This window comes from Hypanus sabinus, chromosome 3 (assembly GCF_030144855.1).
Source record: "Hypanus sabinus isolate sHypSab1 chromosome 3, sHypSab1.hap1, whole genome shotgun sequence".
In the NCBI taxonomy this organism is placed as follows: domain Eukaryota; kingdom Metazoa; phylum Chordata; class Chondrichthyes; order Myliobatiformes; family Dasyatidae; genus Hypanus; species Hypanus sabinus.
The window spans coordinates 190123426-190149039 of NC_082708.1; the positions used below are offsets into that span (position 1 = coordinate 190123426).

Sequence of the window (25614 nt, forward strand, 5' to 3'; positions counted from 1 at the left end):
TGATGGGGAACACTGTCCATGGGCAGTGAGAGGGGATTCAGTGGGTGGGGAGAGTTGGTGATGGGGAACAGTGTCCATGGGCTGTGGGAGGGGATTCAGTGGGTGGGGAGAGTCAGTGATGGGGAACAGTGTCCATGGGCTGTGGGAGGGGATTCAGTGGGTGGGGAGAGTCGGTGATGGGGAACACTGTCCGTGGGTTGTAGGAGGGGATTCAGTGGGTGGGGAGAGTCAGTGATGGGGAACAGTGTCCGTGGGCTGTGGAAGGGGATTCAGTGGGTGGGGAGAGTCAGTGATGGGGAACAGTGTCCGTGGGCTGTGGGAGGGGATTCAGTGGGTGGGGAGGGTCAGTGATGGGGAACAGTGTCCATGGGCTGTGGGAGGGGATTCAGTGGGTGGGGAGAGTTGGTGATGGGGTAGAGTGTCCGTGGGCTGTGGGAGGGTATTCAGTGGGTGGGGAGGGTCAGTGATGGGGAACAGTGTCCGTGGGCTGTGGGAGGGGATTCAGTGGGTGGGGAGTTGGTGATGGGGTAGAGTGTCCGTGGGCTTTGGGAGGGGATTCAGTGGGTGGGGAGAGCTGGGGACAGAGGGAGTATCTGTGGGTTGTGGGAGGAGATTCAGTGGGTGGAGAGAGTCAGTGATGGGGGAGAGTGTCCGTGGGCTGCGGGAGGGGATTCAGTGGGTGGGGAGGGTCAGTGATGGGGGAGAGTGTCCGTGGGCTGCGGGAGGGGATTCAGTGGGTGGGGAGGGTCAGTGATGGGGGAGAGTGTCTGTGGGCAGTGGGAGGAGATTCAGTGGGTGGGGAGAGTCAGTGATGGGGAACAGTGTCCGTGGTCTGTGGGAGGGGATTCAGTGGGTGGGGAGAGTCGATGATGGGGAACAGTGTCCGTGGGCTGTGGGAGGAGATTCAGTGGGTGGAGAGAGTCAGTGATGGGGGAGAGTGTCCGTGGGCTGTGGGAGGGGATTCAGTGGGTGGGGAGAGTCGATGATGGGGAACAGTGTCCGTGGGTTGTGGGAGGGGATTCAGTGGGTGGGGAGAGTCAGTGATGGGGAACAGTGTCTGTGGGCAGTGGGAGGAGATTCAGTGGGTGGGGAGAGTCAGTGATGGGGAACAGTGTCCGTGGGCTGTGGGAGGGGATTCAATGGGTGGGGAGAGTTGGTGATGGGGAACAGTGTCTGTGGGCTGTGGGAGGGGATTCAGTGGGTGGGGAGAGTCAGTGATGGGGAACAGTGTCCGTGGGCTGTGGGAGGGGATTCAGTGGGTGGGGAGAGTTGGTGATGGGGTAAAGTGTCTGAAAGCTGTGGGAGGTCAAGGAGGAGTGAAGTGGGGACAGGGCAGGGTGGGAATGTGAAGTAGGGAAGGAGAGGAGTGATGGTGGGGGAGAGGAGATTGACGAGGAGAGGAGAGGGAAGGGTGGGGGATGCAGGGTGAGAAGGGAGAGCTGACTGCCCAAATGAGAGTGCTTCCGCACAGCCCAGCTAACAGTGACGGCAGAGAGAAGGAATGTGACCTTCTGGCTGCTCACTGCTGTGTGAGCTCCGGCCTCCGCATTCCTCTCCTCCGGAACGCTATGAATGATTCCATATGGATCCCAGACGATCAGGCGATCCGAGCTCTGCCACATGAGGCAGGCCCAGCTTCTAACCCTAACCGCCAACTCTGAGCAGAGGGACACATCCCCCACCCCCACCCATACCCTGGGCAGATCTATAACCAGCAAACCCCACCCCCCCGCCATGGTCAGGATCCCCCAGATACATTGGCAGCCGGACAAGGACACAGGCTATGACAGGTCGAACGTCAGTACTTTCTCAGGGAGAGGGAAGGAGAATGGGGCTGACAGGATAATAAATGAGCCATAATCAAATGGTGGTGTGGACTTGATGGGCTGAATGGCCTCAGGTAGAGAAAACATCCATGTTCCAGGTCTGGGAGGACCCCTCGTCCTCCTCAGATATTGTGGGTCTGGATGGCAGAATCGATGGCTTTGTGGCCAAGTTTGCAGACAATACAAAGATAGGTGGAGGGGCAGGTAGTGCTGAGCAAGCAGGGAGTTTGCAGAGGGACTTGGGGGGTGGGCAAAGAAGTGACAGGTGGAATCTCATGTAGGGAAGTGTGTGGTCAGGCTCAAAGGAAGGAATAAATGAGTAGACTATTTTCTAAATAGGGAGATAATTCAACTATCAGAGCTGCAAAGGAGTCCTCGTGCAGTAGTCCCCGAAGGTTAATTTGCAGGTTGAGTCAGTGGTGAGGAAGGCAAATGCAATGCTAACATTCATTACAAGAGGACTAGAATATAAAAACAAGGATGTAAAGCATTAATCAGACCACACAAGATATCTTGCGAGTAATTTTGGGCCCCTTATCTATGAAAGGATGTGCAGGCATTGAAGAGGGTCCAGAGGAGGTTTCGAAAATTATCCTGGGGATGAAAGGGTTAATGTACAAGGATAGCTCTGGGTCTGTGATGGCTGGAGTTTTGAAGTGTATCCAATATCGAAAGGCCGAGATAGAGTGGATGTAGAGAGGCTGTTTCCTGTAGTGGGGGGAGTCTAGGACCAGAGGGCACAGTCCCAAAATACATGGACATCCCTTGGAACAGAGATGATGAGGAAATTCTTTAGAGAGAGTGGTAAGTCTGTGGAATTCATTGCCATAGTCAGCTGTGCAGTCAAGGTGTCAAATATAACGGGGAGAAGGCAGGAGAATGGGGTTGAGATGGATAATAAATCAGCCATGATGGAATGGCGGAACAGACTCGACAGACCAAATGGCCTCATTCTGCTCCTGTGCTCTATGGTGTTCTAAAAGGATCTCTCGACGATAGGTGTGAACTCTTAACCTCACAATATATTGTACCTTGTTAAGGCGTTACACTGATCCCTGGCCTGCACTTGTACGTTCTCTAACTTCACTTTACAAGCAGCCAAACAACAGACAATAGAGAATAGGTGCAGGAGTAGGCTATTCGGCCCTTTGAGCCAGCACTGCCATTCAATGTATTCATGGCTGATCATCCACAATCAGTAACCCGTTCCTGCCTTCTCCCCATATCCCTTGACTGTGCTATCTTTAAGAGCTCTATCTAACTCTTTCTTGAAAGCATCCAGAGAATTGGCCTCCACTGCCTTCTGAGGCAGAGCAATCCATAGATCCACAACTCTCTGGGTGAAGAAGTTTTTCCTCAACTCTGTTCTAAATGGCCTACCCCTTATTCTTAAACTGTGGCCTCTGGTTCTGGACTCCCTCAACATCAGGAACATGTTTCCTGCCTCTAGCATGTCCAATCCCTTAATAATCTTATATGTTTCAATCAGATCCCCCCTCATCCTTCTAAATTCCAGTGTATACAAGCCCAGTCGCTCCAACCTTTCAACATATGACAGTCCCACCATTCCGGGAATTAACCTTGTGAACCTACGTTGCACTCCCTCAATAGCAAGAATGTCCTTCCTCTAACTTGGGAGACCAAAACTGCACACAGTACTCCAGGTGGGGTCTCACCAAGGCCCTGCGTTAACAACCAACACATCCTGAGCGTGAGCTGGGGACAGTGGGCAAGTGTCGCCACATATTACGATGCCAGCTTGGCAGCTCCACAACACCCTGTGTTCTGCTCCCCTTTTCGATATGTCGATGTGCCAACTGGAAGGATCTGTGTGGACACTATCGCAGTACACTTGATGAAATACCGACTCCCAGTGGGCGGTGGGGGCCAGCACTCCTGCCGACGGCTGCTTACCACAATCACGTTCGAGTCCACGAATCCCAGGATCTTTTCATCCTTGCAGATGACACCGGCGTCCTCCTCATGGGTGCAGTCCGTCATGCCCCACCCCAGGGATTTGCACTCACTCACGTCCTTCTCCGTCCCGCCACAGTCTAGATTGTCCAGCCAGACCCTTCCTGCAGAACATGGAGGCAGACGTCAGACCCACGGCGGGCTGCCCCTCCCCAGGTGTACCTCTGGGTCAAGTGGCAGTGGTGGTGGTGTGGGGGGGCATGGGTGTAGCCCAGGGTGGGGCTTAGGAGGAAAGCAGGTCAGGGAAGTATCCCATCGGAACAGAGATGAGGAGGAATTTCTTTAGCCGGAGGGTGGTGAATCTGTGGAATTCATTGCCACTCCTGGAGTTGATAGGTTCTTGATTAGGCAGGGTGTTAACGGTTACGGGGAGAAGGCAGGGGAATGGGGTTGAGGGGGATGACGGAGTGGACTCGATGAGCTGAATGGCTTAACTCGGCTCACTGCCCCTCCCCTCTACTGGGTGTGGGGAGCGTGGGGCTGGGGGAGAGGAGAGGTCGCCGTTGGCCACACTCACCGGTGCCCTTGCCGTACTTGGCGCTGTGCGTCCAGCCGGTGGCCGAGATGAAGCCCAACATGCGGCAGAGGACCTTGGCGTTCTCCAGCTTGAAGTCGTCGTCACAGATGGTGCCCCACTCGCCCTCGTAAAACACCTCCACCCGCCCCTCGTTGTGCTTCCGGGGGTATCCCGCCAGCCGGATCTGCACCTTGTTATGCCGGGGCGGTGTCGGGCTCGTCTGCTGCCCGCTCACCACCAGCACCCATGCTCCCAGCATCGGCAGTGACACCCACGGGTGCCTCATCTCACCACTGTCAATAAGGAGACTGAGGGGAGGAGTGGAGGGAAGGTGAGGGGGACGGAGAGACAGGAAGGGGATGGAGGCGGGGAGAGGGGGACAGATGGAGGAGAGAGGGATGCATGGAGGGAAAGACAGATGCTTAGAGGGAGAGAGGGATGGAGTGAGGGATAGATGGCATGAGGGAGGGATGGAGTGAGGGAAGGCAGAACAGAGGGAGAGGTGTGGGGGAAGGTAGGGAAGAGTGGAAGTTGAGTGATAGGGAAGAGAGGAGGTGAGTGAGGGGCAGGGAGAGCAAAAGAAACAACATTTATACCTGTGTCATTAATGAGTTACCCCTCCCCGTCAATAGCTTGTCTCATCGCCAATCGGGATATAGAGCGGAGTCACTGAGGTATTGAGCAGATGGCCCTCGGGGTGGAGTGGGAGTGGAGGTGGCCCTGACACAGTCAGTTTCCAGGACTGAGGAAGGAGTAGAGGGAAGAGGGGCACAAGGTAGATAACAGATACAAGAGCATGAAAGAACATCGCACCAGGCTCAAGGACAGCTCCTAACCAGCTGTTACAAAGCTATTGAACGATGCCCTGGTTTGACAAGGTGGACTCGTGATCTCACTTTTCACCTTGTTACGATCTTGCACCTTAGCATTTGCCTGCACTGCCCTCTCTCCGTGACTGAAACACTTTATTCTGCATTCTGTTTCCCCTGTACTACTCCAGTATACAGTACTGTGCAATGAAATTACTTGTATGGTTGGCATGCAAAACAAATTGGTACATGTGGCAATAATAATCCAGTTTATTTCAGATTTCCTGTCAGACATCCCCACCCCAATCCTCCCACTGCCGAGCACATCTACATGGAACGTTGTCACGGGAAGGCAGCATCCATCATCAGGGACCCCCACCAAATGGAAAATGCTCTCTGCTCACTGCTGCCATCAGGAAGAAGGTACAGGAGCCTCAGGACTCACACCCGAGGTTCAGGAGCAGTTACTACTCCTCATCCATCAGGCTCCTGAACCAGAGTGAATAACTTCACTCAGCCCATCACTGAACTGACCCATGGACACACTTTCAAGGAATCTTTATCTCATGTTCTTGACATTAGCTCTCCATTTGTTAGTATAATTACTTCCTTTCTTTAATTTGCAGATTGTCTTCCTTTGCACACTGGTTGTCCATCTTTCTGTGTAAATTCTGTTTTTTGTTCTACTCCGAATTCCCACAAGAAAACGAATCTCAGGGTTGTGTATGGTGACTTACAGGTACTTTGATCATAAAATTACTTTGAACTTCTGAAAGTCTCCAGGACTGAGAATCCCAAATATTTGTCACTTCCATGTGGGCAAGTTATGGGAGAGAGCAGAGAGACCCTGAGGCTGGTAGGGAGGGGGATGTGGGGAGACTTCACAGAAGGTTGCATATTTATAAGTAGGTGCTCCCAGACTTTTGAATAGTTTCCTAGTTTAAGATGGACTCTTGACCTCAGAATTGAGCTTGTTATAGCTCAATGGTATCAGAAACAAGAGGGCAGAGGTTTGAGGGGAGAGGAAGGAGTTTAAAGAGGTTCTGAGAGGTAAGTTTTTTTTTACTTGGGAAGGATGAAATCTAGCGCACTGCCACTGTTTAAAAAGCTGTGGTTTAAGGGGAGAGATAGGAGGTTGAGAGAGGATTTGAAGAAAACTTTTTTACACTGTATGTGTGTGTTGGGGGGGGGGGGTGGGGTTTGCAATCAGGAAAACACTTTCTGACAGGGTGGCAGAGACCGAGACCCTCTGGACATAAACCTCAGAGTGGCAAAAGAGGTGGGGGCGTGGCACTGTTGATCAGAGAGAGTGTCACTGCTGCAGAAAAGGAGTAAGTCATGGAGGGATTGTCTACGGAGTCTCTGTGGGTGGAGGTTAGGAACAGGAAGGGGTCAATAACTCTACTAGGTGTTCTTTTATAGACCACCCATTAGTAACAGGGACATCGAGGAGCAGATAGGGAGACAGGTTCTGGAAAGGTGTAATAATAACAGGGTTGTCATGGTAGGAGATTTGAATTTCCCAAATATCAATTGGCATGTCCCTAGAGCGAGGGGTTTAGATGGGGTGGAGTTTGTTAGTCAAGCCATCACTTTTTATTGTCATTTTGACCATAACTGCTGGTACAGTACACAGTAAAAACGAAACAAAGTTTTTTCAGGACCATGGTGTTACATGACACAGTACAAAAACAACACTGAACAACGTAAAAACAACACAGAAAAAACTACACTAGGCTGCAGACCTACCCAGGACTGTATAAAGTGCACAAAACAGTGCAGTCATTACAATAAATAATAAACAAGACAATAGGTACAGTAGAGGGCAGTAAGTTGGTGTCAGTCCAGACTCTGGGCATCGAGGCGTCTGATGCTTGGGTGAAGAAATTGTTACAAAGTCTAGTGGTGAGAGCCCGAATGCTTCGGTGCCTTTTCCCAGATGGCAGGAGGGAGAAGAGTTTGAATGAGTGGTGCGTGGAGTCCTTCATAATGCTGTTTGCTTTGTGGATGCAGCGTGTAGTGTAAATGTCTGTAATGGCGGGAAGAAAGACCCCAATGATTTTCTCAGCTGACCTCACTATCCGCTGCAGGGTTTTGCGATAGCTGTGTTGAGGAAGGTTTCCTGACACAATATGTAGATAAGCCTACAAGAGGAGAGGCTGTATGATCTGGTATTGGGAAATGAACCTGGTCAGGTGTTAGATCCCTCAGTGGGAGAGCATTTTGGAGATAGTGATCACAATTCTATCTCCTTTACCATAGCATTGGCAAGGGATAGGAACAGATAAGTTAGGAAAATGCAAAGGGAAATATGAGGCTATCAGGCAGGAACTTTGAAACATAAATTGGGAACAGATGTTCTCAGGGAAACATACAGAAGAAATGTGGTAAATGTTCAGGGGATATTTGTGTGGAGCTCTGCATAAGTACGTTCCAATAAGACAAGGAAAGGATGGTAAGGTACAGGAACCCTGGTGTACAAAGGTTGTTGTAAGTCTAGGCAAAAAAAAAAGAAGAGCTTACAAAAGGTTCAAAAAACTAGGAAATGATAGAGATCTAGAAAATTATAAGGCTAGCAAGAAGGAGCTGAAGAAAGAAATTAGGAGAGCCAAAAGGGGCCATGAGAAGGCCTTGCAGACAGGATTAAGGAAAACCCCAAGGCATTCTACAAATATGCGAAGAGCAAGGGGACAAGACATGAAAGAATAGGACCAATCAAGTGTGACAGTGGAAAAGTGTGTATGGAACCAGATGAGATAGCAGAGGTACTCCAGTATTCAATACGGAAAAGGATCTCAGCGTTTGTAGGGATGACTTACTGCAGACTGAAAAGCTTGAGCTGGAGCTTTTGGAAAGCATCAAGTTGAATAAGTCACCAGGACCAGACGAGATGTACCCCAGACTACTGTGGGAGATGAGGGAGGAGATTGCTGAGCCTCTGACCATGATCTTTGCATCATCAATGGGAATGGGAGAAGTTCTGGAGGATTGGAGGGTTGCTGATGTTGTTCCCTTATTCAAGAAAGGGAGTAGAGATAGCCCAGGAAATTATAGACCAGTGAGTCTTACTTCAGTGGTTGGTAAGTTGATGGAGAAGATCCTGAGATGCAGGAATTATGAACATTTGGAGAGGCATAATATGATTAGGAATAATCAGCATGGCTTTGTCAAAGGCAGGTCATGCCTTGCGAGCCTGATCGAATTTTTTGAGGATGTGACTAAACACATTGTTGAAGGTAGAGCAGTAGATGTAGTGTATATGGATTTCAGCAAGGTATTTGACAATGTACCCCATGCAAGGTTTATTGAGAAAGTAAGGAGGCATGGGATCCAAGGGGACATTGTTTTGTTGATCCAGAACTAGCTTGCTCACAGAAGGCAAAGAGTGGTTGTAGACGGGTCATATTCTGCACGGAGGTCGGTCACCAGTGGTGTGCCTCAGGGATCTGTTCTGCAACTCTTACTCTTTGTGATTTTTATAAATGACCTGAATGAGGAAGTGGAGGCATGGGTTAGTAAATTTTCTGATGACTCAAAGGTTGGGGGTGTTGTGAATAGTATGGGGGGGCCTATCAGAGGTTACAGCGGGACATTGATAGGATGCAGAACTGGGCTGAGAAGTGGCAGATGGAGTTCAACCCAGACAAGTGTGAGGTGGTTCATTTTGGTAGGTCAAATATGATGGCAGAATATAGTATTAATGGTAAGACTCTTGGCAGTGTGGAGGATCAGAGGGATCTTGGGGTCTGAGTCCATAGGACGCTCAAAGCAGCTGCGCAGGTTGTCTCTGTGGTTAAGAAGGCATATGGTGTATTGGTCTTCATCAATCATGGAATTGAATTTAGGAGCTAAGAGGTAATGTTGCAGCCATATAGAACTCTGGTCAGACCCCACTTGGAGTACTGTATTCAGTTCTGGTCGCCTCACTACAGGAAGGATGTGGAAGCCATAGAAAGGGTGCAGAGGAGATTTACAAGGATGTTGCCTGGATTGGGGAGCATGCCTTATGAGAATAGGTTGAGTGAACTCGGCCTTTTCTCCTTGCAGTGACGGAGGATGAGAGGTGACCTGATAGAGGTGTATGAGATGATGAGAGGCATTGATTGTGTGGATAGTCAGAGGCTTTTTCCCAGGGCTGAAGTGGCTGGCATGAGAGAACATAGTTTTAAGGTGCTTGGAAGTAGGTACCAAGATGTCAGGGGTAGGTTTTTTACGCAGAGAGTGGTGAGTGTGTGGAATGGGCTGCTGGTGACACTGGTGGAGACAGATATGATAGGGTCTTTTAAGAGACTCCTGGACAGGTATATGGAACTCAGAAAAATAGAGGCTATAGGTAACCTTAGGTAATTTCTAAATAAGTATGTTTGGTGCAGCTTTGTGGGCCAAAGGGCCTGTATTGTGCTGTAGGTTTTCTATGTCTGCTTATTTATTTATTTATTTTAAAATTAGTTTTTTAATGCATTTTCTACATCGCTACAGATAGGAAAAAAAACCCAGATCAAAATGAAGAGCATTATTAATACAGTGCAAAAATAAACATACAATAATAATATAATACAAAAAAGATAATTGAGAAAGCACCCAAATTGAAGACATGTAAAGTTAGTATCCTCCCCAAGCCCCGCAACAAAATAAAACTCCAGACCAACCACAAAAAAATATAGAGAATATAAATCAGGACATTCAAACCCCCAAAACTGTAAATACACTTAAAAACAGAAGATAATAATGCCTACTACCAAAAAAAAGGAGCTGAAAGCAAGGGACCGAAAAAAAAACCTTAGTTAAGAGGAAGGTTATGAAAGTACTCAATAAAAGGTCCCCAGACCTTATGGAACTTTATAACTTAAATAATGAATTTTTTCAAGGTCTAAGCAGGACATAATATCATTAAGCCATTGAGCATGCGTGGGCGGGGCAACATCTCTCCATCTAAGGAGGATTAAACGTCTAGCCAGGAGAGAAGCAAAAGATAATATTCGACAGTTAGTCGAACTCAAATGTAAATCTGTCTCACCCAAAAAACCAAACAAAGCAATTAAAGGGTTAGGTTCTAAGTGGTGATTCAGAATATAAGATAAAGTTATGAAGACATCTTTCCAAAATTTCTCTAAGCTAGGACAGAACCAGTACATATGAATGAGAGAGGCCTCGCCCCTTTTGCATTTATCACAAAGAGGACTAATATTAGGGTAAAATCGAGATAATTTAGATTTAGACATATGGGCTCTATGAACAATCTTAAACTGTAAAAGGCAATGGCGAGCACAAAGAGAGGTTGAATTAACCGATTTGAGAATCAAGTCCCAAGTCTCATCAGATAAAGAGATATTTAAATCATGCTCCCAAGCCATTCTAATTTTATCCACAGGGGCACGCCGTAAGAATGCTAATTTATCATGAATAAATGATATTAAACCTTTACCCAGTGGATTAATAGAAAGAAAGAAATCCATAACATTTTTCTCAGGCATTTCAGGGAAGTTAGGAATTAAAGGATTAATAAAGTGTCTAATTTGGAGATATCTAAAAAAATGAGTATTAGGCAGATTGAATTTAGCAGAGAGCTGTTGAAAAGATGTGAAGCGATTATCAATAAAAAGACCTTCAAAACGTCTAATGCCCTTCCTATACCAATCATGGAATGTTGAATCACACATAGTAGGTAAAACAAGGTGATTATGTAAGATAGGACTAGAAAAGGAATAACCATAGAAATCATAAAATTTCCTAAACTGAGCCCATATTTGCAAAGTGTCTAACAAGAGGATTAACAATTAATCTGGGCAGACTACTAGGGAGTACAGAGCCAAGAAGTGCAGAAACAGATAAATCTTTAGTGGAACTCAACTCCATCGCCATCCAGTTAGGGCACTCGGGTTGGCCATGGAAAAAAGACCAAAAGGTAGCACAACGTATATCGGCTGCCCAATAATATAAACGAAAGTTAGGTAAGGCCATGCAACCCTCTTTTATAGATTTTTGGAGATAAACTTTATTAATTCTAGAACGCTTATTCTTCCACAGATATGACAAAATAATAGTCTAAGGAATCAAAAAAAAAAAGATTTAGGAATAAAACTTGGGATTGATTGTATGTTTTCTCTGTTTATAAGGAGACTGACTGAGTGTAGGACTTCCATAAACAGATACATTGGATAGCATAGATGATGGACCAAAGGGCCTGTTTCTGTTCTCTCTGACTGAATCTCTGCCCTGAACTACAAAATAGAGGGTGTGCGGGAGGGAACAGTTAGATTGATCGATCTTAGACTGGTCATGGAGCACTGCAGCGCAGAAACAGGCCCTTTGGCCCATCTAGTCTGTGTCACACCATTAATCTACCTCACCCCATTGATCTACACCCAGACTACTCCACAACACATCCCTCCCATCCATCTGCCTATTCAAATTCCTCTTAAATATTGCAATCGAACCCTCATCTAACACTTCCACTGGAAGCTCATTCCACTCTCAGGACCTTCTGAGTGAAGACATTTCTCCTCAGGCTCCCCTGAAAGACTTCAGTCTTCACCCTTAACCCATGAGTGTAGGTGTACACTCACCCGACCTCAGTCGGTAAAGCCTGCTTGCATTTACTCACTTAATACTCCTCGTTATTTTGAATACCTCAATCAAATCTCCCCTCATTCTCCTGCGCTCAGGGGAATAGTCCGAACCTATTCAACCTTTCTTTATAACTCAATAGGATAAAAAGGGGCAGCACAATATCGTGGACCGAAAGGCCTGCACTGTGCTGTAGAGTCCTATGTTCTGCCCGTCTACCTCTGAAGCCCTGGCTCCCGTTCCAGACGGGGAAACCTGCTCGCTGTGTACACATTGACAGACGAGCGATATTTTCCGGATTTCAATGTTCCGCTAAATCACAGGCCGTCTGCCTCACCCCTCCTCACACGCAAACGAGTTGCGGCTGGAGAGTGGGGAGAGGAAGGTGGGGCGGGGAGAGAAGGGAATGGGAGAGGGAGGGGGAGAATGGTGGACGGGAGGATGAGGAGTGGGTGAAGAGGTGGAGGAGGGAGGGTGGGGGCGTGGCTTCACTGGGAGGGGGCGTGAGGAGGGAAGCCGGGCTAGGAGGAAGGAGGGGACGAGTAGGAGGTTGAAAGCGGCACAGGCTGGTTTCCCTAGCTCCGTGCTGGCGGATGAATTAACACCCTTTCCTGGAATGAACGTCCCGATGAGTTCCTGGAGACGGACAAACTGCCGAGGAGGCTGGCCCCCAGACAGGATCAGGCTGGGAGGAGCCCTCAGCGTCCGAGAGGTGGGTATGTCAGGAGGCCCCAGCGGGAGGAGACCTCAGGCAGACGTGACCCACCCTTACACCGGGACCGGCCGGGTGGGGGTGAGTGGAGACAGTTCGGAGTAGGAGGGTTCTGGGGGAGTCAGGTCAGTGGGGTGCAGGGTTTCCCTCGGTGTGGGTGGCAGACTCATCCGTGGTCCCAGACATGAGCAGGCGGTGTGGAGTCTCGGTGTTAGGATTACCCTCTGGGAAAACACCCCCCTAGTCCGGGGGGAGGGAGGGCTATAACGCCGGAAGACCTTCTACCACTCTCATTCTGCCTTGGAGCATCACCACCCAGACCCGCCCCCCTCACCTCATCAGGGGAGAAGCACGAGACAGAGGGGTAAATTGGGTTGCTCTGCCACCCCATCATGGCTGATTATTATCCCTCTAAACCCCATCCTCCTGCCTCCATCCCCATTACCTATGATGCCCTAACTAATCAAGAACCCATCAGCTTCACTTTAAATATACCCAATGACTTGGCCTCCACACCGTCAATGGCAATGAACTCCACAGATTCGCCAGCCTCTGGCTAAAGAAATTCCCCAGCTCTGTTCGAAACGGACATCCCTCAATTTTGAGGCTGTGTCCGCTGATCCTAGACCCCCCCCCCCTCCGCTACAGGAAACATCCTCTCTACCGAGACCCCTCAGTCTTCTAAAGTCCGGCAAGCACAGGCTCAGAGCCATCAAATGCTCCGCATAAACTAACCCTTTCATTCCTAGGATCATTCTCGTTAACCCTCTCCAGTCAGCATATCTTTTCCTAGATGAGCGGCGCAACGCCGCTCGCAATACGTGCGGTCTGACCGATGCCTTACAAAGCCTCATCACGCCCCCATCTCATCCTCGCATCTCCCCTCAACCCTCAGATTCCTCCATTCACCCCAAACCCTTCATCTGCCAGCCTTGAGCAAAATCTGTTATAACAGTAATAAGCCATTCGGCCCCTCAGTGCTGTCCAATTAGGGAAATTCCTGGAGGCCCACCCCGGACCCTCAGCTCGAGAGGGGTCCAGTTTCGATCCCTCGAGCTTAGGGCCTTTGTCCCTGGTCCTGACCCCGGGATAGAAGGTCTCCCAGTCGAATCGGTCAGTATTCCTCATCCTACCGCTGACCCACGCCACAAAGCAATCGTCTCCTTCCTACTCTCTGCCCTCTACACACTTAGTCCGCTCCTCTCACCCTGTCCCTTTTCCTCCCGCTCCCCTCTCTTACTGCCCAGAACGGTGGTGTCCGGGTTTCCGATCCGATCCGTCCGGACCTCGGTTAGAGTCACAGCCCGTGCGAAGTCAAACCGCGGTGACTGGGAGACCTTAACCCCGACTCCGCTGCCGGGGCTCGGAGCCAGCGGCCAAACATCTCAACCCTGGGAAAGACGAAATGATATCGGCAACGGTTCAAACCTTACCTCGAGAAATTCGCCAAATTCTGTCCGCGGCTGTCTCCGACTTCAGCTCCCTCTCTCTCCCCTCCCTCCTTCTCTGTATGTCTCCTCCCCCTCTCCGTCTCTCCTTCCTCTCCGTCTCTCCTTCCTTCTGTCCCTTTACTCCCTCCTTTATCAGCGACCCCGTCCCGCCTCGTTGGTCATCTCCTCTCTGCCCGACCCTCAATTCCTCGTCCTCCCCTCCCTGACCCCCTCACCCATGATGGACACACTCAGGGGTGGTAGGGTGCTGTAATGCTGGAGTTTGGCTGCCGGGGGTGCGGACCCGCCCCCGACACAGACCGGGAGAGGAGGGGGGATAGGTAGGAGGAAGTGAAGCTCTTCTCCTCCCTCGGGGTCAGTGAGTAGGAACGATGGCTGCATTTCTCTAGTGCCTTCAATAACTCCCCAGCCGCCTCAAAGCTGGTGAGTGTGTGTGTTTTCGGAAGCGTCCCACCGCCCGCGTGCTTAAGAGCCTGGAACCCGGCCCATCGCTTCCCTCCCCACAGTCGCTGCCCGACAACCTGAGTATTTGCCATTGTTTGGAGTTCTTTCCGGCGGCCGAGGAGGCCACTCGTTCCATGGATTCTGTGTGAATCCTTCATCCCCGCAGCACAGCAGGATCCTCCCCACAAACTCCGACGCGGTTCATCACGGTCGCTAACTTCCCCGGAAACCCCCCCCCCCCTTTGCGCCGTGTGTTCAGGGGGCAACGCGACAGGGTTCAATACCCCCTGCCCTCTGAGGAGTGACTTTGTACATTGTGTTGGTTTCCTTCTTCCAAAAATATACGGGTTAGTAGGTTAAATCATCACTTGGGCGGAGCGGGCTGTATCTTAAATTATATTAAGAAGCCCCTACAGTCTCCACACTTCTGCTGCTTCACTCTGAAATCCCATTTTTTTCCTGTTATATTAGCTTTGCTGAATTCCCAGCCCTCCCCCGATCTTCGGCCTTGCTGCAGTTCGCTGGCAGCGTTAGATGTTTTTTTCCATAGATTCAGTTTCCCGGGTAATTGATGGTTGGCTCGGTTTCCCTGTTGTGTCTGTTTGCAAATCCCTACTCGGTACAGTATTGCTCTCATTCCCGCAGCTGAGAAAAGGCTGTCTATGCACGCATTTAAAGTGCGAGCGGGTCATTTCACAGGCGAAGTGCAGGACACGCTTTTTCCAGAGTGGAGGGTGTTGGGGGAGCGCGCCTGGGCTGATGGTGGAGGCAGAAAAATGAGGTGAATTTAAAGAGATTTAGATAGACACATAATTTAGAGGAAAATGGAAGGATATAGATAATGTGTAGGCAGAAGAGATTAGTTGGATTACTCATTTAATTGGGTTGGCACAGCATAGTGGGCCGAAAGACGCGTTCCTTTGCTGTACTCATCCAGTCTCAGACCGTGGGACTAGCCGAGCTTTCCCAGTATCCAGCGCAGAAGACTACAGCGTTGTGTAGCAGAGAAACAGGCTCTTTGGCCCACTGGGTTTGTGCCGACCCCACAGGTTTGCATTACAGCGTCATCGATCGGACATTCGGCCCATCTAATCCACTGCGGCCACCCAGCTCGTTCCACTCTCTTGCGTTTGGCTCCAAGCCCCACACCCTTACAGAGGCATATACAATCATAATTCACCAGGAAGAGTCTTTTTGCCCAGAGTTGAGGTATCAAGAAATAGAGGATACACGTTTAAGGTGAGAATTTAAGTGGAATTTGAGGGACACTTTTTTTTAAACGGGTAGTATCTATGTGGAACGAGCTGCCAGAGGAAGTGGCAGGTACATTGACAGACAAGGTGCAGGGGTTCCCAACCCGAGGTCATGGACCCCTGGTTTAGAGGGATATGACCCAAATGCAGGCAAATAGGAATAGCTTGTTTGGCATTGTCCAGTTGGGTCGAAGGGCCTGCTGTATGTACTTGCTCCATTCATTCCAGTACCTCTTAAAGGTGGTTACAATTCCTGCCTTCACTGGCACCTGACAGCTCATTCTAGGTACCAATTACCCCGAGTGAAGACTTACTGTACTCAAGACTCCTCCCTCTCACCTTCAAACTATGCCCTCCAGTTACAGACATCCCTAGCATGCCACAATATCTTTACTCGGATAAGGGGTCCAACATTCCAGTCTTAGGTTACTTGCCCTATCAGTCTCTGATTACACAGTAATACAACACAGACACAGGTCTTTTGGCCCATTGAGTCTATGCTGACCTGTTATTCTGCCTAGTTCCGTTGACCTGCTCGTGGACCATAGCTCACTGTACCCCTCCCATCCATGTACCTATCCAAACTTCTCTTAAATGTTTCAATCGAACCCAGTGCATTGGCAACTCGATCTAAACACACCACCTTTCACCCTTAACATAATACTTCTGGTTCTAGACTCACCCAACCTGAGGGGGAGAAAGCCTGCTTGCATTTACCCAATCTATACCCCTTATAAGACGATAAGATATAGGAGCAGACGTAGGCCATTCAGCCTATCGAATCTGCTCCACCATTCAATCATGTGCTGAACCAGTTCTTCCAGTTACCTTCACTCCCCTGCTTTCACCCCATACCCTTTGATATCCTGGCTAATCAAGAAACTATCTACCTCTGTCTTAAATATGCCCAATGACTTGGCTTCCACAGCCACCTGTGGCAACAAATTCCAGATTTAGCACCCTCTGACTGAAGTAATTTGCTCACGTCTCTGTTCTAAATGGATGTCCTTCAATCCTGAAGTCGTGCCCTCTTGACCTAGAATCCCTCCCATGGGAAACAACTTTGCCATATATAATCTGTTCAGGTCTTTTAACATTCAGAATGTTTAAAATATATTCCCCCCTCATTCACCTGAACTCCAGGGAATACAGCCCAAGAGCTGCCAGACATTCCTCATATGGTAACCCTTTCATTCCTGGAATCATTCTTGTGAATCTCCTCTGAACCCTCTCCAATGTCAGTATATCCTTTCTAAAATAAGGAGTCCAAAGCTTGACACAATACTCCAAGTGTGGTCTCACGAGTGTCTTAGAGCCACAACATCACATCCCTGCTCTTATATTCTGTACCTCTAGAAACGAATGCCAACATTGCATTCACCACTGACTCAGCCTGGAGGTTAACATAGAAAACCTACAACACAATACAGGCCCTTCGGCCCTCAAAGTTGTGCTGAACATGTCCTACCTTAGAAATTACTAGGCTTACCTATAGCCCTCTATTTTTCTAAGCTCCATGTACCTATCTGGAAGTCTCTTAAAAAACCATTTCAGCCCTAGGAAAAAGTCTCCGACTATCCACACGATCAATGCCTCTCATCATCTTATAGCATTCCCTCCCCGCATCACAGAGACTATATATTGTGGCCCGACTCATTGAAGCACGTTCTTATGCTTGAGCTTACTGTGCCGTGCGAAGAATGCATGAAGGAGGCCTACGAGTGGAAAAGAGCCAATTATGAAGATCTGGAGAGCAGTGTTGGCCCGTGGAAGTTGGGTGTCGTGGCTTTGCAGGCCAGTCGCTCTGCAAAGTATACAGTGCACTTGGAATCATGGGAGAGAGAAGGAGGACAGTCATTTCTACCATCACAGAAGCAGCAGAGAAAGCGTCAAGATGGCTCTGGATAAAGAGGGCAGATCTGTGGGTTGTTGCTAGGGCACAGGCTGGGGTGTTCAACCCCAGTTGGGTCGCCTGGGCGAGGATGTATGATGTTGAAAGACCCAAAACACCTGACGACCCCAGGTAACATCACTGATGATGTGCCCTAACTTAGCATCATGCAGACGTTTCTGTAAGAAGAGATAGTACACCTCTATCAGGTCACCTCCCATCTTCTGTCGCTCCAAGGAGAAAAGGCCGAGTTCACTCAACCTGTTTTCATAAGGCATGCTCCCCAATCCAGGCAACATCCTTGTAAATCTCCTCTGCACCCTTTCTGTGGCTTCTACATCCTTCCTGTAGTGAGGTGACCAGAACTGAGCACAGTACTCCAAGTGGTGTCTGACCACAGTCCTATATAGCTGCAACATTATCTCTTGGCTCCTAAGTTCAAATCCATGATTGATGAAGGCCAGTGCATCGTATGCCTTCTTAACCACAGTCAACCTGCACAGCTGCTTTGAACGTCCTATGGACAAAATCCCTCTGATCCTCCACACTGCCAAGAGTCTTACCATTAATACTATATTTTGCCATTATATTTGACCTACCAAAATGAACCACTTAACCTTTAGGGTATCCTACGCAAGGGCTCCCAAATCCCTTTGCATCTTGAATTCTCTCCCTAAGTCTGCCCATTTATTTCTTCCACCTAAGTGCATGACCGTACACATTGTATTTCATTTGCCACTTCTTTGCCAATTCCCCTTAACTATCTAAGTCTCTGTTTCCTCAACACTATCCGCTCCTCCACCTATCTTTGTATCACAGGCAAATTTAGCCACAAATCCAGTAATCCTATAGTCCAATCATTGACTTGTATTGTAAAAAGCAGCAGTCTCAACACTGACACCTGTGGAACTCCACTGGTAACTGGCAGCCAACCAGAATAGGATGCCTCTATTCCCACTGTTTTCTGCTGATCAGCCAATGCTCCACCCATTCGAGTAACTCCCCTGGTGTAATTTCATGGGCTCTTGACTTGCTAAGCAGCTTCATGTGCGACACCTTCTCAAAGGCCTTTTGAAAATCCAAATACACCACATCTACTACATCTGCTTGCAATTTCCTCAAAAAATTGCAGAAGGTTAGTCAGGCAGAATTTTCCTTTCAGGAAACCATGGTGGCTTTGGCCTATCTTGTCATGTGCCTCCAGGTATTCTGTAATCTCATCCCTAATAACTTCCCAACCATTGATGTCAGGCTAACAAGTCTATAATTTCTTTTCTGCTGTCTCCCGCCTACGGAGTAACATTTGCAATTTTCCAGTCATCCAGTACAATGCCAGAATCTATTGATTCTTGAAAGATCATTGTTAATGCCTGCACAATCTCTCCAGCTACTCCTTCAGAACCCGAGGGTGCATTTCATCAGGTCCAGATCTATCCATCCTCAGACCATTAAGCTTCCTGAGCAACTGCTCAGTCGTAATTTTCACTGCACAAACTTCACTTCCATGACACTCTTGAGTGTCCGGTATACTGCAGATGTCTTCCACTGTGAAGACTGATGCAAAATACACATTCAGTTCCTCTGCCATCTCTGCGCCCCACATTACAATATTTCCAGCATCATTTTGTATTGGTCCTAAATCTCCCTCAACTCTTTTATCCTTTATATAAAAACAGCTTATAGATATTCTTTGATATTAGTCACCAGCTTACTTTTATAATTCAACTTTTCCTTCCTAATGACCTTCTTAGCTTCCTTCTGCAAATTTTTAAAAGCTTCCAAATCCTCTATCTTTCCACTAGCTTTGTCTTCCTTGTATGCCCTCTCTTTTGCTTTTACTTTGGCTCAGACTTAACAGCCATGGTAGTGTCCTTCCATTCGAAATTTCTTATTTGGAATATATCTGTCTTGCACTTCCCTCATTTTTCGCAGAAGCTCCAGCCGTCTGCTTTGCTGTTCTTCCTGCTAGTGTCCCTTTCCAGTCAACTTTGGCCAGTTCCCCACTCATGCCATTGCAATTTCCTTTATTCCACTGAAATATTGACACATTGTAATTTAGTTCCTTCGCAAATTTCAAAGTAAACTCTATCATATTGTGATCACTGTTCCCTAAGGGTTCCTTAACCTTAAGCTCACCAAAATTATGTGTATAATTTTGTACACATCCATCAAATCTCCCCTCATTGTCCTTTGCTCCAGGGAATAAAGTCCTAATCTATTCAACCATTCCCTATAATTCAGGGCCTTAAGTCCTGGCAATGTACTTGTAAATTTTCTTTGCTGTCACCGCTCAGCGTCGCAAACTTGAAGGAAGACTGCCCAGCCTATCCAGCGGAGGGAGAGAGTGAATCAGTGTGGCCAGAGCTGAGCAACAACTCACTGCTCCTCTGCACATCCCACTGCAACTACCACCGTCTCCCCACCCACTCCCCTCCTTCAAAAATCTACCCACACCACTCATTCCCTATCCAGCCATATAACTCAAGCCCTCCAATCCAGGCAGCATCATTGTGAACCTCTCCCAGTTTAATCATGTTGTTCCAGTCACGTGGTGATCAGAACTGAACACAGTACCCTGAGTGCACCCCAGAAACACAATGTCCCAACTCTTTTACTTGATACCATAAAAATGTCAAACACCTTCACCACCCTATAAACCTGCGTCTCCACTTTCAGAACTATCTTCACTATCAATTACAATATTCTGCCTCATTATAGGAAGGATGTGGGAGCTTTAAAGAGGTTGCAGAGGAGATTCACCAGGATGTTGCCTAGATTAACAGGCATGTCTTTTGAATCTAGGTTGAGTGACCTAGGGCTTTTCTCTTTGGAACACAGGAGGATGAGAGATGTCTTGATAGAGTCAGATTGAGTCATCAGAAACTCTTTCCCAGAACAGAAATCACAAAAACTAAGGGGCCAGAGATTTATGGTGATTGGAGGGAGGAAAGTACAGAGGGGAAGTCAATGTGTGTGTGTGTGTTTTTTAGAACACAGTGGAATGCAGAGTCAAAAGGTGGTGGTAGAGGCAGATATATTAAGATCATTAAAGAGACGCTTGATTAGGCATGTGGATGAAAGAAGCATAGTCTATGTGGTTGGAACAGCATCAGAAGCCGAAAGCGCTGCACTATGTTCAATGTACCATGTTTTCTATGCCTCTACCCAAGGTCTCTCCATTGTATTACACACCTGCCATTCACTGTGGCTACCCGAGACTGATAACTTCTCATAAAGTACACCACTTTAACAGCCATAAACAATGGTCTAAAATCCCTCCCTCACCTTTGTAATTTGACACACTTACCTGTGTGGTTTGGGTTTCTGGCATGATGTCAGGGTGTGTTGGTGTGTAGACAGATCCCTCCCGTCACACTATGTATGGTGTGTGGTGAAATTCCTTGTGTCACACTGGGGTGTACAGTGAAATTCCTTTCTCCACCCTGGGGAGTGTGGAGAGTCTAAAACAATCGCTGTCAAACACTGAGTCAAAACAAACACATAGTCTGCAGATTCGCGGGAATATATATTTGCAATCTCTGCCGCGCCTCATTTTGTTCAAATCATCTTTGATCTGGTTGTAAAAACTTGATTCTTTTTATACATAAAGACACTGTGCATTCTATAAACTGTAAAATCAGCTCATTACTTGTTGAGCACCGAGTTTTAACGATTACCCAGCACTGTGACTGATATGGCACCAAGAGCGGCAGGGAGTGGGGCCCCACCACTCTCCACCCACGCCATCCCAGACACCGGGCGTCAGGAAAGCAGCAGGGATGGTCGTGGGGAGACCAGGAGGAGATGCTCTCCAGGTGTTTAACAGTTCAGGCGTTTTGGGGAGGGGGGTGAGTAGGGGTGGCCCAGGTTTCTGGTGTGTGTCACGAGAAAAGATTTGAAAAGATTCAGAGACAAGGGATCCACTCGAGGCGAGGGTGTCATTACAACTGTGTCCATGTCCCTCTGTTGGGCTTCTGATTTGACAGAGGGGGAAATCACGCTGTAGGCGATCTAAAGGAGCTTCCCAGCAGGATCCTTTTATGCTGTCAGACCAGCCAGGGGTGGGCTGAGGTGGGGGTGTATTTGGAAGGTGATTCAAAACCCCACCCCAGATCCACCTGTGGAAAGGGCACTCCAGAAGCAGATGCTGTCAATGATCACATTGCACAGACTGAACGAGCTGAATGGCCTTCATCCAGGGAAATAAGTGAAGCAGCTTTCTACACTGTGGTCTAGGACATCTGGTCTGCTCTCTGAGGGAATGTGAAGTGTGCGTGTGAGACCACAGACATGAGAGCAGAATTAAGCCATTTGACCCATTGAGTCTGTCTGCCATTCCATCATGGCTGATTTATTATCCCTCTCTGAACCATTCTCCTGTAACCTTTGACATCCTTACTAATCAAGAACTAATTAACCTCTGCTTTAAATATACCCAATGACTTGGCCACCACAGCAGTCTGTGGCAATGAATTCCACAGATTCATCACCCTCTTGGTCATCTCGGTAAAGAAATTTTCCTCACCTCTGTTCTAAATGGACACCACTCTATTCTGAGGCTGTGCCCTCTCGTCCTAGATTCCTCCACTATAGGAAACATGCCCTCTGTCTAGGCCTTTCAGTATTCAGAATATATATATATATACACGTGGAGAGAGAGAGTCAGAGATAAAAAATATGTGTGTACATCTGTTGTGTGTGAATGTGTGTGCGTGTGTCTCTGAGTGTCAGGAAACTGCTCATTCCACAACCCCCCCAACATGCTCAGCCCCACCCTCAGCCCATCATTCCAAACTCCACGTGGTCTTCCAGTTTCTTGGACACTTGATTGCAGACCAAAGCCTCTCTCCGTCCCTGGTGTTGAACGAGGGAGACCCTGTCCAAATCACGAAAGATGGGCTTAAGGTCTGTCTGTCTCTCTCATACACAGAGGTGTGTCCTTCTGGGTCCGCCTGTTCGCCCCTTCCCCTCCAATGACCGACCTACCCCTGGGAGGGTGCAGGAGGGTGGCTGGGTACCTGCTGGAAGGGCAGTGAGAAACAGTTAGTCACGGGGCAGAGGGGGTGGGTGGGGGCCAGGCAATTAACGACAATTACTTACACGGCCGAGACTAGCGGGCTGTGGCTCCCACCCTGCCCGCTCCCAGGTGCTTATAGATATTGTCAGGATGCCGGATCACCAACTTCGTTCTCTCCAGTTCAATACCCTGCAGGGGAGGGGGGACAGCAGGGAAAGAGAAGGGGAGAGAGGGAGTAGGAGATGGGGGAGAGAATCAGAGTGGATAGACAAATCACCGCTCGCTCCCCCACACAACTCACTACAACCCTGCTCCCATCACCTCAATGGACCCCACCCCCACCCTCCCGTCAACCATCTATATATAACCATATAACAATCACAGCATGGAATCAGGCCATCTCGGCCCTCCTAGTCCGTGCCGAACTCTTAAACTCATCTAGTCCCACCTACCCGCACTCAGCCCATAACCCTCCACTCCTTTCCTGTCCATATACCTATCCAATTTTACCTTAAATCACACAACTGAACTGGCCTCTACTACTTCTACAGGAAGCTCATTCCACACAGCTATCACTCTCTGAGTAAAGAAATACCCCCTCGTGTTTCCCTTAAACTTTTGCCCCCTAACTCTCAAATCATGTCCTCTCGTTTGAATCTCCCCTACTCTCAATGGAAACAGCCTATTCACGTCTATCCCTCTAAAAATTTTAAATACCTCGATCAAATCCCCCCTCAACCTTCTACGTTCCAATGAATAGAGACCTAAGACCACCTACTCCCCCTTCTTCCCTTCCCACCCCCTCCCCCCCATTTTCCCCAGCTTCACCCTGATCTCCACCAGCAATTGCGCCCTCACTTCTGTCAGGTCCCCCACCCATGACCTCTTGAACACCCCCAATGGCTGCTTTATGACCCAAACCACCTCACTGCTACAGATAGTGCGGATGCGATATGAATGTAAGTTGCCGTGGTTCTCCGCAACCCCCTTCCCATTCTGCACTTGTATTGTGAGCAGGTCTGGGCCCCATATCTGAAAAAGGTTGTGCTGGTATTGGAGAGGGTCCAGCGGAGGTTCTCAACAATGATTCCAGAAATGAAAGCGTTAACATGAGGAGCATTTGATGGCTCTGGACCTTTACTCACTGGAGTTTTGAAGAATATTAGGTGGCGGGGGGGGGGGGAGGAGGAAGGAAGAGAGTCTGATTAAAATGTATAGAATACTGGAAGGACCAGAGGGCACAGCCTTTGAATTGATGGATGTCCATTTGGAACAGATATGAGGAAGAATTTCTTTAACCGGAGGGTGGTAAATCTGTGGAATTCATTGCCACAAACTGCTGTGCAGGCCAAATCATTTATGGTGAAGGTTGATAGGTTCTTGATTTGTCAGGGAGAAGGCAGGAGAATGGGGTTAAGAGAGAAACAGAATCAGCCATGATGGAATAGCAGAGCAGACTCACATGGGCTGAATGGCCTAACCCTGCTCCCCATTCTTCCCTCCTACCCACATCACCCTCTCCTCTCCCACTTTCTTGCCCCTCGAGTTAAAATTACTTTGGTGACAGCAGGGAAACTGGATGGACTGACAGAACTCCACCTCCTATGGCCATCACTGACAGACAGGTGAGATCTATGTACATATTGACTGTTCTATGGAAACCCCAGCATCCATAGTTCTGGAACCAGCGAAGGTGCCCTCATTAATGCAACAGACAGGTCTCTCTGCCCATCCACGGCCAGAGGATATGTCCTGGGTTTAACATATTGATGCAATAACAAAGAAGGTACAACAGCAGTTATAGTTGGTTAAGAGTTTCAGGAGATTTGGTATGTCTTTCTACAGCAGAGAACATTCTGACTGGCTGCATCATCGTCCACTGCACAGTGGAGCCTCCAAAGAGGATGCAGAGGGTTGTGAACTCAGTCAGTTTCATTAAGGGCACAACCCTCCCACCATTGAGGACATCTTCAAGAGGGTGGTGCCTCAAGAAGGTGGCATTCAAGGACATACCCTTCACCACCCAAGACATACCTTCTTTTCATTTCAACCATCAGGGTAGAGCTACAGGAGCCAGAAGACACACACTCAACGTTTTAGAAACAGCTTCTTCCCCACTGCCGTCAGATTTCTGAATGGTCCAGGAACACTACCTCACTGGTTCATTTTGTTTGCACTATTTATTTAGTAATTTATGGTAATTTTATGTATTGCTCTATACTGCTGCTGTAAACCAACAAATTTCGCATCATGTCAGCGATAATAAACCTGAGCCTGGTTAACAAGGGTCTCTTTCTGGCTGTCCAACGGCTCCCACTGGTGGCAGCAAGTTCCAATCACACTGCAGACCTCTGGTCTCACAGTCCAGGCCAGGATCCCCAGTTTGACAAACATCCCAACGTACCTGTAACTCTGCAATGGCACGTTCGGCTCCTTGCTTGGTAGTGAAGTTAATGAAGGCACAAAAGCGATCTTGAAGCATTCTGATGCTGTGGATGGTTCCAACACTGTGGAGGGGACACAAGCCATCAGTTCATAGGCTGGGTAGGGTGAACAACCCAGGCTGGAGTGAGATAGACTGGGTGGTTTAACGACGTTGCAACAATAACCTTTCACTCAGTAAGACCAAGGAACTGATTGTGGATTTCTGGATGTGGAAGTTGAGGGAACACACACCAGCCATCATCACGGGGTCAGAGGTGGGAAGGGTGAGCAGTTTCAAGTTGCTGGGTGTCAACATCTCTGAAGATCTACTCTTGACCAAACATATCTATGCAGTTACAAAGAAGGCTCGACTTCAGCTATACTTCCATTAGTAAGAGTTTGAGACTTCTCATAAGTTTCCACAGATGCACCGTGGAGAGCATTCTAGCTGGTTGCTTCACTGTTTGGTATGGAGGGGCTACTGCACAGCATTGGAAAAACCTCAGCCAGCTACATCGTGGGCACTAGCTTCTCCAGCACTGAGGACATCTTCAAAAAGCACAGAATCAAGAAGGCGATATCCATCATGAAAGACCCTAACCACCCAAGAGTAGTTCCTTCTCCATCACCATCACGTTTCTGAACACAATCTCACCATTCCTATTTTCGCATATTTTTGTAATTTACAGTAATTTTATGCCTTTACACTGTATCAGTGCTTTAGCAAAG

General features: G+C 48.3%; 1 protein-coding gene across 8 annotated transcripts in view; it reads right to left on the bottom strand.

Moving 5' to 3' along the window:
* LOC132391997 (lysyl oxidase homolog 3-like) overlaps positions 1-24987 on the bottom strand; it is a 70990-nt gene extending 46003 nt beyond the window's left edge. The window contains exons 1-6 of one of the 8 annotated variants that reach the window (XM_059965875.1): positions 24866-24987; positions 22545-22650; positions 20752-22462; positions 13646-13796; positions 4318-4738; positions 3741-3904 (exon numbers count right to left, since the gene is read on the bottom strand). In XM_059965875.1, the coding sequence (XP_059821858.1) occupies positions 3741-3904; positions 4318-4603 (450 nt within the window). In that variant the 5' untranslated portion in view covers positions 4604-4738; positions 13646-13796; positions 20752-22462; positions 22545-22650; positions 24866-24987. Of the gene's footprint in view, positions 1-3740; positions 3905-4317; positions 4739-13645; positions 13809-13838; positions 13942-14377; positions 14535-20751; positions 22466-22544; positions 22651-24865 lie in introns of those variants that run through there. The other 7 variants (XM_059965874.1, XM_059965881.1, XM_059965873.1 and 4 more) reach the window with 7 other exon arrangements.
* Between the last annotated feature and the right edge of the window lie 627 nt (positions 24988-25614).